General features: G+C 42.7%; 1 protein-coding gene and 2 non-coding genes across 3 annotated transcripts in view; 2 read left to right on the forward strand and 1 right to left on the reverse strand.

The window, feature by feature from the left end:
- Positions 1-3,486: 3,486 nt before the first annotated feature.
- Positions 3,487-14,744, reverse strand: part of fgd5a (FYVE, RhoGEF and PH domain containing 5a) — a 29,847-nt gene continuing 18,589 nt past the window's right edge. The window contains exons 8-21 of the mRNA XM_070902896.1: positions 12,126-12,216; positions 11,754-11,804; positions 11,482-11,540; positions 10,684-10,755; positions 10,464-10,532; positions 7,501-7,584; positions 7,321-7,400; positions 7,079-7,175; positions 6,693-6,830; positions 6,246-6,348; positions 5,987-6,123; positions 5,145-5,273; positions 4,667-4,821; positions 3,487-3,718 (exon numbers count right to left, since the gene is read on the reverse strand). Coding sequence (XP_070758997.1) covers positions 3,682-3,718; positions 4,667-4,821; positions 5,145-5,273; positions 5,987-6,123; positions 6,246-6,348; positions 6,693-6,830; positions 7,079-7,175; positions 7,321-7,400; positions 7,501-7,584; positions 10,464-10,532; positions 10,684-10,755; positions 11,482-11,540; positions 11,754-11,804; positions 12,126-12,216 — 1,302 coding nt within the window. The 3' untranslated portion in view covers positions 3,487-3,681. The remainder of the gene's footprint in view (positions 3,719-4,666; positions 4,822-5,144; positions 5,274-5,986; positions 6,124-6,245; positions 6,349-6,692; positions 6,831-7,078; positions 7,176-7,320; positions 7,401-7,500; positions 7,585-10,463; positions 10,533-10,683; positions 10,756-11,481; positions 11,541-11,753; positions 11,805-12,125; positions 12,217-14,744) is intronic.
- Positions 4,513-4,584, forward strand: trnae-cuc (transfer RNA glutamic acid (anticodon CUC)). The gene has a single exon. It is a non-coding gene; the product is annotated as a tRNA-Glu (tRNA).
- On the forward strand, positions 5,630-5,701 carry trnae-cuc (transfer RNA glutamic acid (anticodon CUC)). The gene has a single exon. It is a non-coding gene; the product is annotated as a tRNA-Glu (tRNA).

Raw genomic sequence — 14,744 nt, forward strand, 5'->3', positions numbered from 1 at the left:
GCCTTTCTCACTTCTCTCTCTCTTTTGTTACTTCAAGTGAGTATTGGGTCATTGACACTCCTGGGATCATGTATCTAGAGCAACCCCAATCTTCCTATTTTCTCTTCTGCCTACTTTCTGACTGACATGCAATCACTTCATCTTTATCTAATTGGAAATGATCTTTCGGTCTTGATCTCTGTATCCATAACATATTCTTCCACTGTTCCCTTCCATCGTTATTATTTGTATAGACCGCCGTTTAAAATTATTAATGAGCAAATTAAAAGGCAGTTTTGAATTATTAAAGGACCCGTAGTGGCCGATGAATTAAAGCCACCTCATTTTGCTTTTCTTTAGTAAGCTCTCAAATTGGGCCTGCTCTGGTTAACTCAGTCATTAATATTGCAGATGTTGAAAAAGAAATAGGCCAAAATGTTTTGTGCTGTTTCTTTGTCTTTAAATATTTATGCTAGCCACTGCTTTCCTGGTCGCGGTCCACCGCTGTCTGACTTGGTCGTTTTGGCTCTGTGGAACTCTTTGGTATAACTAATTAACTTATCTGAAATGGCTCGTGTTACCCCGCAGCCTGGCTGGGAAGTGAAAAGGCAGGAGAAAAGAAGGGCTGATCATGGTCTCTACTGGCTGTGGATGGGAATGTGTTTCTTATATTTGGTCCATTTGCAACAAGGCAACCGTTAACAGTAATGATGTGTAATCCCTCTGGACAATACAAATATGTCTCCTTCATTTGACCTAAAATTAGAGTACCTCCCTTGGGTCAATCAGTGTAGTGAAAATGAGTGGCCTGCAGTATTGTTAAATCCTGATCTAGCATGGCTTATGTACATTAAATGGCTCGACAAATACAGTATTTCTTGTTTTTAAGGGGGCGTCATAGTCCTTTGAAATAATATACATGCTGACACAGTAGTGTCGCTTAATGGATGATGTACACCAAGGACGCCTGGCTGTTAATGGACACGACACTGATTGCTGCAGGATGTAAATCTAGACTTTCTGATTGCATGTCTCTGTAGCAACTTGAAGTAACTTTCTCCCGCCTGACTTTTCCATTACATAACCTCATTACAGCATCAAAAATAAAGAAAAGTCAATAAAGCCCCCCAAATGTCATGCAAAGTACCACCTTGAGTCCAGAATCAAATGCCAGTTGAAATTATTAGACTATTAGCTTTGGACAGTTAGTTTACTGGAATTACAGTTGTTAAGTTTATATTTCTGCATGCCCCTCCTTTAATGAACAGATGTTAATGTAAAGTGTGAAAGACCATTTTCAAATATATTTGTCAAATAGAATATTGGTTGATATTACATCTTGAAATGCCATCCTTACATCCACTAGCATTGTTTCCAGGCAAAAGGAATAGCAGCAGAAAATTAACTGAAATTTCTAAAATATCTTATGCATCTGTGCGTTAAGTGTGTGTGTGTGTGTGTGTGTGTAGAGAGACTTAGCATACCAGAAGCATAAAGGGGACGCCTGGTAGACAACACACGCCTCACTAGTTTGCATATAATATAATCTTTCCTGTCCAGGTGTGTTCTAGTGGACTTACAGATCAGCATGTCTGACACATTTCAAATGAGATCTACTTGACATGATGTGCTGCTGCCCTCTGCTGGATGAAAGAGACACAGACACAAACTGTGTCTGCCAATACCACAAACAATGGAGACACACACAGGTACAGGATGTACTTTTTTCAGCATCATCCCACTATGTATCACTCACAGAGGATAAGCACAACATGAACACCTGTAAAAATGAACACAATGCTTAGCAACAACCCTTCAATAAGAACTGCTTCTTTGAGGCTCTGATTGGACTCCTGTATACGACCATTTTGAGTGTGCAGAGTTTTTGTACTGAATTGTATAACGCATAATATGAGCACCTTATGATAAAATGCAATCATGTATTTATGAAATACAGCCTTAAATTTACTGTACAAGTGAACCTTTCTGACATATTCTCAACAAAAAAGAAGATTATAATCTTATATATTAGATAATATGGGTATCATTGTGCAGGTGTTCATGTTATTGTGTCCACTCAGTTTATGTTTGGCAACTTATAATAAAGAAAGTTTCATGTGTAAGAACAGGCAGCACAGCACTGCACCATGAAAGCACATGAAGTAAACGTTTTAAAGGAGTTTATTTTTATATGTATCTATATACATAAACATTTACAATGCACTATATGCAAGAGGTACAATCCATGATAACACTATAGGTATGGCACATAAGAAACAGGTAGAAAAGCTGAACAGTACTTGATGAACAAAGGTGTGCTTTAGAAATAATGCCGTTTGATGGGGTGAAAGATCACATGTAGTACAGCCGCATTCTGAATGAAGCAGGTAATGCCTTTAGGTAAGTTATTTAAGAGGAAGTATCGATGTTTATGTTAGAACAGTACTGCTGAAGACATGAGCAGATCAGATGACTCTTAACACCAACAGTTTATAGGTAGTATGACTTCTTTTCAGCAGTTTCCAATAAGTCAAATTGGTTGTGATTTTTCTCCAGCAGTGTATGTTCAGCATGAAAAAGGCATTAATAAAAATGGCATAGTACATCTTATGTTACTGGACTGTAACTGGACTGTTCAAAATACTAGAAGGTATATAAGAGTAGATAAAAAAAAGCAAATGTTATCAAGGTCTCTTCTGGAGACATGACAGTAGTACAGTACTGTGATAACATACAGACGAACAAGGAGGAGTACAATTTCATTTCAGGCACATTCATCATCAAATTGCAAACTGGAACAAAATCAATCGGCACTTCAGAACTGTACGACAAAACATGTGAAAATCCTTCAGCTTCAAATACAAACTGTCTTTTAAAGTGTCCATCCTTATAGAAGAACTGTGTCAGGTGTGGTAGTCATGCTGAGGGCCTAATGTACACACACACTGTGATAATTAAAAAGACCTCTTATTCAGAACATCATGTAACACCATTTCTATACAAACAAGCCATATAATTCACTTCAATATCTGCAGTGTATACTTCACAATATATATTCAGAATACCAAATATCTCTCTAAAACGGTGACCAATATTTTCCCTTTCACTAGCTGCTAATACTACTATGGAGCAAAGTTTGTTATTTTTGCAAAGTGATGTTATACCCATCACAGAACACCGGCTGTAACTGTCTCGCGTATAAAATGGAGGATGTGATGTGAAGTGGTTTAATAATCCAGTGGTAAAAGTCACCAAAATACAGCAAAGTTGAAAAAGGTTGACTTGGAGGACAATCTTTTGTGGGATGGTCCTTGTAAAAAGGTGAAACAGAGGGAATACAATGTTCTTTTAGATGAAACTTGTGATGTATCCAAGCTGCTCCTAAAAAGGCTCCTGTGAACTCGGCTGGATCAGCGAACTAAAGAGTTTTCATATGTTAGCTCATGGTCCAACAAGAGGTTTCCACTTCTCTTTTCCACATAGTAGCATCCCTCTGACTCCCCCACTTTTACCTCCTTTCCACTGGGTGGCAGTCTCGTCTAAGATCCTCCAAACTGTCACATAATATTCCACAACAGGCCAGACGTGGTGAATCCTTACTGATGGTCTGAGTTCATATGCAGCAGGTAGCTATGTTGTGCTCCACAGAGGAGTTAGTAGCAGTCACAGACAGCAGGGTGTGTTCATTTAACCAAGCAGGTGCTATAAAACAGTAGCCTCCTCCATGGCGTTGACCCATCTGAAACACGAGAAAAAGGAACATGAGAGCTTTTAACACAGTGGTTCATGGGGCACTCCACTGATTTTACATGACAATGTCACTTTACTAGTCACTAGACAGTAATAAGTCAGGATGTCTCAACCTTTGCTGCTTTCCCCAAACTGAACAGAAATGCAATACTAAATTGCGTTGCGTTAACACGAGTGCCCTGTTAAAACTGCTACACAGCATTAAAAACATACAACTCACTTTATTAAGAACAATTTCGCACAGTGCTCCATTCAGATGACGGTACATTACCAACAAATCAGTACACACACAGGAGGATCTTAAAACCTATTTTTGATTTGTGATTTACTCTACATATGTATAAGAATGTGAAGTCTTTTTACAATTATGTTAATTGGTGCTTTTTGTATGTCAGATTAAGTTGGAAGAGATAAACAAAGCTAATGCCTTTAAACAAACATGTTCTGTCAACTTGACTGGTTACCAGCAGTATAGAAATGCCCCAAATTCATCAAACCAGTGTAATGCCTAAGCCTGTTGTCATCTTTCACAGATTCAGACTTATGACAGATAATGCTGTCACAACACAACACTTTTTACTAAAACATCTCCGCATTAAAGAGCAAATATACCAATAAGTAAAAATAATAAGAAAATATAAAAGCAGATATGAGACCATGGAATTAAAACACAGCAGTACTTTAGGTCCTGAGAAAAGACACTATTGAATCACACAAACAAGATTAGCCACCGTGCATGTTATGACACATGAGACACATGCCAACCAAACCACATGCCACAGCTCCCTGGTGGTCTAGTGGTTAGGATTCGGCGCTCTCACCGCTGCGGCCCGGGTTCGATTCCCGGTCAGGGAAGGAGCTTTTAATAAACACTACAGCTTATACAGAAACATATGTCATATATCTGACCACATCTATATAACCACTGCAAACTGACCTGCGTGCAGTGTGTTGATCGTCGGCCCTGAAGGTGTAGTACAGGGTTTTCTTGTGGTACAGGTGGAACATGTTGCTGCTCTCCTCTCCCTCTGGCCTCTCGCTCAGTTTTACGGTGAAGCCCTGCAGGGGTAGACTCTCTGACGCCACTTTATCCTGAGTGAAGACACACGCACGCACAAGTTGAAAAACGCCAATCTAGCTGTCTGCAGCAATATGCGAATAACAAGGATGGATTTCATGCTTCAAGAAGAACAAAGTGGTGCAACACTTGCAAAAGAAACAGAGAGCACAGAGAATCCCTTCATTAGTCACGTAAAGTGTTCTGCCCAGGAGGAAAGGTTGAATGGCGTTAAACAGTTCTGCACTGCATTGGCCAGATGTGAAGAAGAAAACGGATAGATGAAGGTTATGACTGAGTGATCATGAACGTGTGTGAGAGTTTTGGGGCTGGTGTGGGAGACTCTGTGCCCCCTCACCTCACGGGCTGTGAAGGTGTAGAGCACCTTGTCTTTGAGGAGAAACCACAGCCGCTTCCACTTCCTCTTGCTCTTTTTCCGGCGCTGCAGGCTGCCGCTCATAGTGGAGCCCTCCACGACAAGCGCCACCTGATGAAATGCATGACACATTAGACACACATAAACCTACATTACTGCAGATACACAGATAGAGGGACTGGATAATATATACAACAGAACCAGAAACTACAAAATGACCATGTTGTTTTGACAATTTCAACAAGAACTAACAATAACAATAACAAATCTAGTTTTTATTACAGCAGTGCGATTGGGTTTACATTCCTGCTATTTTGTCAAACCCCTGAAGACAGGAAGAAGGGTAAAAAGGTAAATAGTGAACCCTACTGGCAGATGCTTTGCACTACACACAAGTGTCAACAGCTGATCAGTTGTCATACATGCCACACATTCTACTAAGCAGGTTTGCCACAAGTGCCTACAGGTCCCTGGTGGTCTAGTGGTTAGGATTCGGCGCTCTCACCGCCGCGGCCCGGGTTCGATTCCCGGTCAGGGAACATTCTTTACTTATAATTGATTAAAAACCTTCCACATATAGTACTACAGCAGGCAGTTATGTGCTGAAAGTGAGCATGTTTTCATTCAAACAAAAGGTTAACTCAAATCAAACAACCCCTTGGCGTGTCTGCACATTAATCATGATCCTTTTTACACTGATAAGTGAGATTACGTGTGTGATACATTGTGATAAAAACTGAGCCCATTAGATGCCATTTTTTGAGGCTTGTCAAATGCTTGAAATGAAATAGAGGTACAGATGGCGAATGGGAAATGTAGTCCACCTGGTTGAGAGGGGAGGTGCTCTTCCTGCTCTTCCACAAACTAGGGGGCTGCAGGCTCTGGAAAACAGCAGATAGGGGACGGCTGGCCCGGTGAGTCCGAGGGCTGGAGTTACCGCACGCCCCCGACACGCTGCCACCTACAAACACACACACACAGTTAATACCATATCAATGAGGAAGAAACACTCCAAGATATTTTTCTTTCCACTGTACTCCCCCACCTGTGAGACACTTCTACATACAGAAAGTTGAGATTCACCTCTTTTCCTGAGTTCAGCATAGCAGTGGTCGCACACTTTGGCCACTCTGTCTTTGAGGTACTTCAGTGGGTATCTGTTCCTGGAACAGGCACGGCACACCACCTGCTCACAAGGGCAGAATACAAACAAGATTTACAAACTACAGATAGACAGCATCCAATTTCAGTGGTCTATCTTTGACCTCCTGATACTTGATATTTGACCCAAAAAGAGCAATGACCATTTGCAACAACAATAAATACTCTCATAGAATGATCAAAAGCTTTATAAAAGGCTTTATTGGATACAGAGCAATTTCTTTCGTTTTTTTAAAAATTATATTTCTATTAGTTCATTTAGTCCAGGTCAGCAATCTCCTAAAACTTCCAGCACAGTGGAACAAAACTGTAGTTAAGACTGCGATCACCAACAAGCCAAAGCAGTTTTTGTAGGTCTGTGCATCTGACCTTGCCACAGGCGTTGCAGTGGTGTCGTCTCAGCGTGAGGCTGAAGTCGGAGGTGCAGTTCATGCACATCATCACATGCGAAACTGGCACCAGTACAGGAGCAGCTTCCCCCAGGGCCATCCACAACTTCTCACGGGCCTGTGGACACATACAATATATCAGACAAGGTGAGAAGGATTTTATAAGCAGATGTTACCGTACGCTAGCGTGTGGCAAGATAGAAGCTGGCGATAACAAAACACACCTAATTATTAGCGTTAGTTACAGGAACATTCATTTTAACTAGTCAAACAAGTATTATTACTGTTACTTCTTTTAGGTGGTGTATTTTATGAACCAACCCAAATGAAAAATAGCTTTAACTTAATCAAAGAGCCTTGTCTTACCTCACTGCAGGGTCCACCAAACGTACAGAGTCCTGCAGCATGGTCTGCTATGGCTCGACTCAATGTGTGGAACCAGTCCTCCCTCTCTCCAACTGAGCTGTAGAGAGAAACAGACAAACAATCACACCTGATACTTCTGAAAGGCTTTAGGCTTAACGCCTGGAGTGGTTTTGAACAACAGGAGTGTAAGAGGACAACAGATTAACACTGTTCATTTCAAGGCTTTGGAGCCAGATGCTCACCTGGCTGAGAGTGTAATAGTGATGTCAGACACCTCAATCTTAAGGCAGTTCAGCACGTTGTCTAGGACAGGTTTGCTCACCTGTGTGTGTGTGAGGGGGGCAAAACACACCACAGTTCAGCCAATAAACATAGACATAAAAATGAGCTGAGGTAGTCAGAGAAGGGAGAAGTTAAGGTACCTTCATCCCGGACAGAGACAGTGTGTTCTTAAGCCTGTATTTTCCATCCTGCTGAGGGTAGGTGTACAGCATTATATCATTCATCTGAAAAAGAACATAGAAAGAGAAATTAAGAGGTATATCATGTTAGATTGCACAAATGTGTTTATCATGCTCTTCAAAATAATAACATAGTAGATAAATGAGAATGTAAAATCTTAGTTTTGGGTTGCAAAAATGAGTGAAACTTCAATTCCCAGCTTCTCCAAATGTAATACCCACTATTTACCACAAGGTGGTGATGTTACCTTGAGAGAAATATCTAAACTGTAGCACACACCTCTTTGTTTATTCTTTCTTTCTTGAAAGCAACTTTCTGGGCTCGACTGCTTAGGTTATGTTTCCTTTCACAGCATTCACACATGTCTGTGCAACCCCTCAGCACAAAGTTCCCATGTATGCACACAACAAAAAAAAGGCATTAAAAGTGTTTATTTGCTCGTCAGACCAAAAGTATTGTGATCCCCCGAACACACTGAGAGTCCATTGTGTTATGAGAGGTATTTCATTTTTTTGCCCAGACAAAAGGGATGACATCATTGGTCACACCTAATGTGTGCTCTAAACATCCGCTGGGGCCGTAAAGGCAGCATCCAGGAATTCTCCACCCTGCTCCGGGCTCCAGGCCTTCCCCCTCGTCCTCCCAGCCTTCTCAGGCAACACTGAGAACCAGGACTGGGTGGAACCGGCCACCTTCACCACAACAACAACAACACAAACAGTCGCAGTTACGGGTTCACTGGCTGGAGACAAAACAGTGCATGATAGCCAAGGCCGAGGCCCCGCCTGCGACCTCTGGGCTGCAGCCACCGCAGTTCGTCTGCTCCACCCTGCGCTGCTCGTTTACTCGAAGATTCCTTCCACAGAAACCCAACTGAGAGCCAAGTTAACAGACTTCACAAACGACTTTCCCAGATGAGACACAACATGTACCTACTTGACCCCTTGGCACCTAAGACATTTACTTTTTCATCACATCCGCTAACCCTTCACCTGCCTCTTTCACTCATGCTCTCTTCCCTCCGGCAGCTCTCTGCGTCTCCGTCCTCTTTCTAATCCCTTCCTTCACTCACTCCGCTTCTCTTTCTTCTTTGAGCCCAAGCTTGTGACAGGGCTTCAGCTTCTCTCTGTCGCTGAGGTGAGGGATGGCTTTCATCTTCACTGTTGTTTGGTTTCTCTTTCCTTAAAAGCCCATAAATAACACCTGACCCACTAAAACCGTCCACTTCAAGGGAGGGAATGGCTATATAACCCTAATAGCCTACAAGTATCAAGCACCAACCCCTTTTCAGCTATCGCTCAACTGCAATCCTGTTTAGAAGGACTGGGAGAATGATGGAATAGAAATAAAGAAAAAGATGAAAGATAAATAAAGCCATTATATTCTATGTGGATCAACTGGTATTAGCCAAAATCATAAATGCTGCTCCTGCGGATATGTAGCTCAAGCATTATTCATAACATGAGACAGCACTGATTGCACATGGAACAATAGACTGGGCTTTTCTATTTCACGCTACGTGTTTGTGTAGCACCACCACCCCTCCTCCTCCTCCACCACCTCCTCCTCCTCCCTGCATTCTACAGGGTGTCTGGCCTTCACTTTGCTGTCAGTCCCCTCCCAATACACAGGAAGCCAGCATCCAGTGACCTACACCAAACATCCTGTAAGGAAGTGGGGCCCTGGAAAACAAGTCCTGAGAGAGGAGGGGACGAGAGGAGAAGAGCGAAGAGGGAGGCCCTTTCTGGATGGGTGTGGTGCCAAGTGGAGGTCTTACAGCCTTGGCCTCGTGCCCCCCCCCAACCTCACCTACCTCGTAGACCGACCTCCGCCCAACATTCCCCTATATTTTCGCAGACCAACGCTAGCTTTGTTTTTGCCATTGCTTCAATAATATGGCAGGTGTTTTCCACTGTAGTGCACCACGTCGAATCACTGATGTAGCAATGTAGATTTAACCCCTTTGTCATTACAAACTTGTGGTGTGTATCCAGATATTGCTCAAACCTGCAGAACTTTATTGTAAACTCTAGTGGAGATCCCAAAGTATCCAAAGATACCAAATATGTAAGGCTGAATTTTGGGGAAAGTAATACAAAATAATACAATGATGCAAACGTGGAGTCTTGAAGTTTCATGCTGGAGTCTTGTCTTTGAATATATCACTCATCAAGCATCATATAGCTTCAATGAAGATTTGCAAAAAGCTAATGCAGAATATACTTTCAGACAGTGTGGAAGAAATAGTTTGACATTTTGTGAAATATGCTTATTTGCTTTCTTGCTGGGTTAGATGAGAAGATTGATACTCTTATCTCTGTTCATTCAATTTGAAACTAGAGCCAGCAGGGGGTTAGCTTAGCATAAAGACTGGAAACAGGGGGAAACAGCTTGCTTGGATTTGTCCAAAGGTAACACCTACCAACACCTCTGAAGCTCACTAATTAAAACGTTATATCACGTTTGATTTGTCTGTATAAAAACCATCGTGTGAGGTTGCCAGAAAACTACAGACTCCAGGAAATCACTGTGCCTGGCCAAGAAATAGCCTGGCACATAACCCTCGTAAAACCACAAATTGTCATTTTTACACAACTTCAATAAGGTGTTAATTAGTGAACTTTAGAGGAGCTGCTAAGCGGATTCTTTAATCTTTGGACAGAGCCAGGCTAGCTGCTTCCCTCTGCTCCTATCTTTATGCTAAGCTAATCTAATCGTTTGTTGGCTGTAGGTTCATTTTTAACAGACAGATATGAGAGTGATTTGGATCTTCACATCTACGGAGACTTTCAGCAAGAAAGTATATTTCCCGAAATGTTGAACTATTACTTTGAAACTACAGAAGGGAGCAAAAGGTCATAAACATTACCTTTACAGTCTAATCATGTATCTGAAGTGAGAGTGATATAAAAGAAAGATATACCAGAAACAGGTGTCGGGGCTGCCTGCTTTTCCTTGAGACCTTCATGAGTGTGCCCTCTTTGACAAACATCTGTCAAAAGGCACAACGCACACAGAGAAAATGCATAAGAAAGGCAATGTTAGGCCATGAAAATGCTGCTCACTGCTTACTGTCACTACAGAACGATGTGTTTTGATAGTGAAACAGTAACACTGGCCAGAAGCGGCTACGTGATGCTCACCCTTCCGGGTTTCAGGAGGTCCCTCTTGCCCTTCACGCTGTACTCTATGTGGACCAGACGCAGCAAGTTCTCCTGAGGGAGCAGAGAGCACAGAGATGGAGGGAGATTATCCAGTGATGGACAGAAGAGGACACGGAGAATGAAACTGTCCCTGTTTGTTCATGAATGAAAGGGAGGGAGGCGGAAAGGGATGTGATACTGAAAACTGAATGGGGGGAGCGGGGGGGTGTACAGAGATAGAGGGAGCCTGTGTTCACACTGTCTGTCAGCCTGTGTGTGTGTGTCAGTGCATGTGCACAGAAGAGAAGTGTGATAAACAGAGGAGGCAAGCCAAAGTGAGGCATGGGGGGATTTTGACAGTGAGAGGCGAGAAAGACAGTGGGGGTGTGGGGTTTGTGAATTATCTCCATGAACTGCTCATGTCTGAGGGGGAGCGTAAGTCATGTCCACCCTTACACTGCTCCCTTTGTAATGATACACCTGGGACTTTCTGATGACATCATCTTTCCTCGTCCCCTTGCGTTAATCAACAAGCTGTGGAGGCCGGCGCCAAAGAGAGATAAACCTCTCCTTCGCTCCCGCATGTCATTTAGAAGAGGGATTCATGCACAGGAAAACCTCAGCTGTCTAACTTCTTCACGCTTGATCTCCATCCTGAAAACTGCTCTTTCATTGCCAAGCAGAGAATAAAGACGCATCTCAATAAAAGCATGCTGCGCTGCGAATATATCAAACTCAACATGAGCTAAGCAGTCTGTATGTTATAAACACACGGGAGTGTATCCAGAGTAAACTCACTCCCTGTTTCAGATTGTCATTGGCCTGGTCTGCCACCTCGGACACGATCACCAAGGCAGCTGCAACACAAACAGAGAAAGAAAGAAAGAGAGAGATTTATGCGCAACCGAGTTCAATACAGACACACTCAGTGACTGTGACTCAACAACTAGGGCCTGATACATGCTGAGCAGCTGCAGTGTGTACACATGTGTGTCAATATGTCTTTGACTACTGAAAAAACATCACTATTATGGTTATGAACATCTCAGAGCTCCATTCTGCAGGTTTACCTTGCGTCTCCTCGTATTCTTTAGAATCAGGAGAGAGGTTGTTCAGGTAATCTGGAGAGGACAAGGAAAAAGTTGTCAAAACATGAAAATATGGCACTCAAACAGATTATTTAAGTACAATTTAACGCTTACAAAGAATAATTGTTAACATTTGTGGACTGTGTTTAATGTGCAATGAGTTCAGTGCACGAGGCTAATCCTTGACATTATGCTAATACTCCTGTCTTCACTAGTGTTTGTGAATTTTAAAGCGAGAGTATGTAGCTTTTTAAAGAGGAAATAACACATTCTTCCTTCTTCCTCTTGCTGACCACAACTGCTTATATGGGATTGCTTTAAAGATTACTATGTACACGTGTTTTTGTGTGTTACCTGTAAGCAGCATTCGATATTGAAGTACTCTCACTATAACCTGCAGCAGCTGGTGTTTCAGTGGGACTTCAGCTTCTTCTGGGCTTTTTGTCTGCACACACACACACACACACACACACACACACACACACACACACACACACACACTAGTTAGATTTTCAAAACACGTAAATATACAGATATCACAACTTTACATGGGTTACAAACATGTTAAAGTAAAGGTGCTTGTAAACTTGTCACATTTACTCATTCATGAACTTGAACGCATTGTATCCTATATTAAAATGTTCTTTTTTAGTGTTCAATCGTTTAACTGTATAAGCCACTGACATCTGATCATTTCTGCTGAATAAAATGAAAGTAGCAAGAAATTAGAATCTTCCTCCATGCGATGTCCCACCAAATGACCAAATGACCCCTTGGGTGTCTCTGACCCGCACCCAGGAAACCACAGCTCTATGTCTTCTAAATGAAGTAACCTCTATGATACAATGCTGCAAGTCAAGGTCACAAGTGACCGAGGGAATACTGTCAGACTGGCTGACCTTCACGCATCTTTGCAGCACAAAAAACCTGAACAACTCCCATTCTTCTTCTCAGAGTAGTCATTTGCAGGTGAAAGGGGACAGAAATAGGCACAATCAAAGAGAGCTTTAGAAAATCAATCAGGATCTAATTGTCTCTGACAGGTATTTATGCCCTGAGCGATAGAGGAGCAGCGGGGGACTGGGCGCACTCACACACACACACACACACACACAGACACAGACACACGGACACACACACAGAGTCTTTTCTAATCCAATGAAGTCCTATCCTTCATTAGAGAGGCACAGATAGCACCCTGCGGGAAACAGCATCTTCATCTTATTTACACTGCACATACACACACGAACACAAACAAGAACCCACACAGACAACTCACCTCAGACACATTCACCAACTCATACAATACATACAATATATCATTGATGCAACCCTCCACACACAAGCAGATACAAACACACACAGTCCTTGGGCTGGTGGTGAGATAACACTGATTAGGCCTGTAAAGGGGAGGGATGGGGTGCAAGTTAAACACACCTCTCTTTGTCTTCATTATCCCAATCTGGAGTGCAGGAGTCAAAAGGAGAGAGCTGATGCCTCTTTTAATGAGCAGGAATTCACGAATACTCTCTTTCTCTTATAGTTTCTATTTCTATCCTTTGTCAACCTTTGCTTGAGTTTCTCTCACTTCTCTGTCTCCTCTATTTCTTTTCCCCTCCCCTCTCTCTCTCCTGATCACTGCATGATGCACAGAGTACAATAATAACCAGCTCTCCATTATTAAACCCGCTTGGCTTCAGAACATCCGCTGTCCTCGAGTGTCGCTTGTAAATTGTCATCCAATTGACACTTGTTGAGAAGAAGTGACTTCCCAGAGATGGTAATTAGGCGCGTGGTTTGTTTGGGGCGAGCGAGCCAAATGGAGGAAGAAAGAAGAGGGAGTGTGTGATGCCTCATGCTGGGAGATAAACACATACACACACACATTAACGGACAAACAAACACACCTTTCAGACTCTGTCACGGCCAGCTGATTTGCTGCCTGCACACACTCACACACACACACACACACACACACAACTGATCTAATTGGGGAGTTGTAAAGGAGGCTGCTTCTCTAATTAGCTTCTGTCTGCCTCATTGCCCAGCTGCCTTTACAAGGAATTCACTCCATCGCTCTCTCCCTCTATCGCTCTCTGTCCACCTGCTGCACAGCCTCCTCCTCTCCTACTGGGTGTCTTGCACAAGAGAAAACACACAGGCTTTCCACAAACACGGGCCATGACATGAATATAAATCCAAGTTGGAGTGCTTTGGAAAGAGATTTCATAAAACCAGTTTCACAAGATCCACACAATTTGTGTATGGACATGCCCCCGCAAAACAAACAGACACAAATTCAACAAGGCGCAAACACTCTCGCACTAAAGGGGCGCACGCACGCACACACACACACACACACACACTGCACTGTGTCAGCCAATGTTTATAGATGGTGTGGTAAACAAGCAACTGGCTGTGGAGAGGAGGCTTTAATCCTGTAAGGGTCTAGCTCTGATCTGATCAGGGTCTGTGGCTACTTCATCACTGTCATCACCACATCCACAATGAAATTACTACCACTTATACCGCTGGACTTTGGCTTGTAGCAATAAAGTCGGAGGAGCAGGAGGGTGGAGAAGAAAGAGAGGTGTTGAGGGAGTCTTGAAACAGCAAAAGAAAAGAAAATAGCTGAGACTGATCAAGACTGAACAGTTTTAAATGAGCAAAAATGGCTGCAAGCAGTAAATGAAAACATTCAAATCAGTATTTCCACTCTATACTAGGAAGTATGATGACTTGTGAAGTGTCACACAGCCAACAGATAAATGAGCGTTGTCCCTCTCAGTAGTAGGTATAGTGTATCCCGTGACCCCTACCATCATCCTTGCTCTCCCTCGGCCCTCCTTCTCCCTCATTACAATGGGGTCACACACACCCTGCAATTCCCAAGGCAGTGCTCTGATTCAACGCAGCATCCATCACACACATAGAATACCCTGGTGTGGGAGGGTGGGGAGGACTGACCCCAGA

This window comes from Enoplosus armatus, chromosome 3 (genome assembly GCF_043641665.1).
Source record: "Enoplosus armatus isolate fEnoArm2 chromosome 3, fEnoArm2.hap1, whole genome shotgun sequence".
Taxonomy (NCBI): Eukaryota; Metazoa; Chordata; class Actinopteri; order Centrarchiformes; family Enoplosidae; genus Enoplosus; species Enoplosus armatus.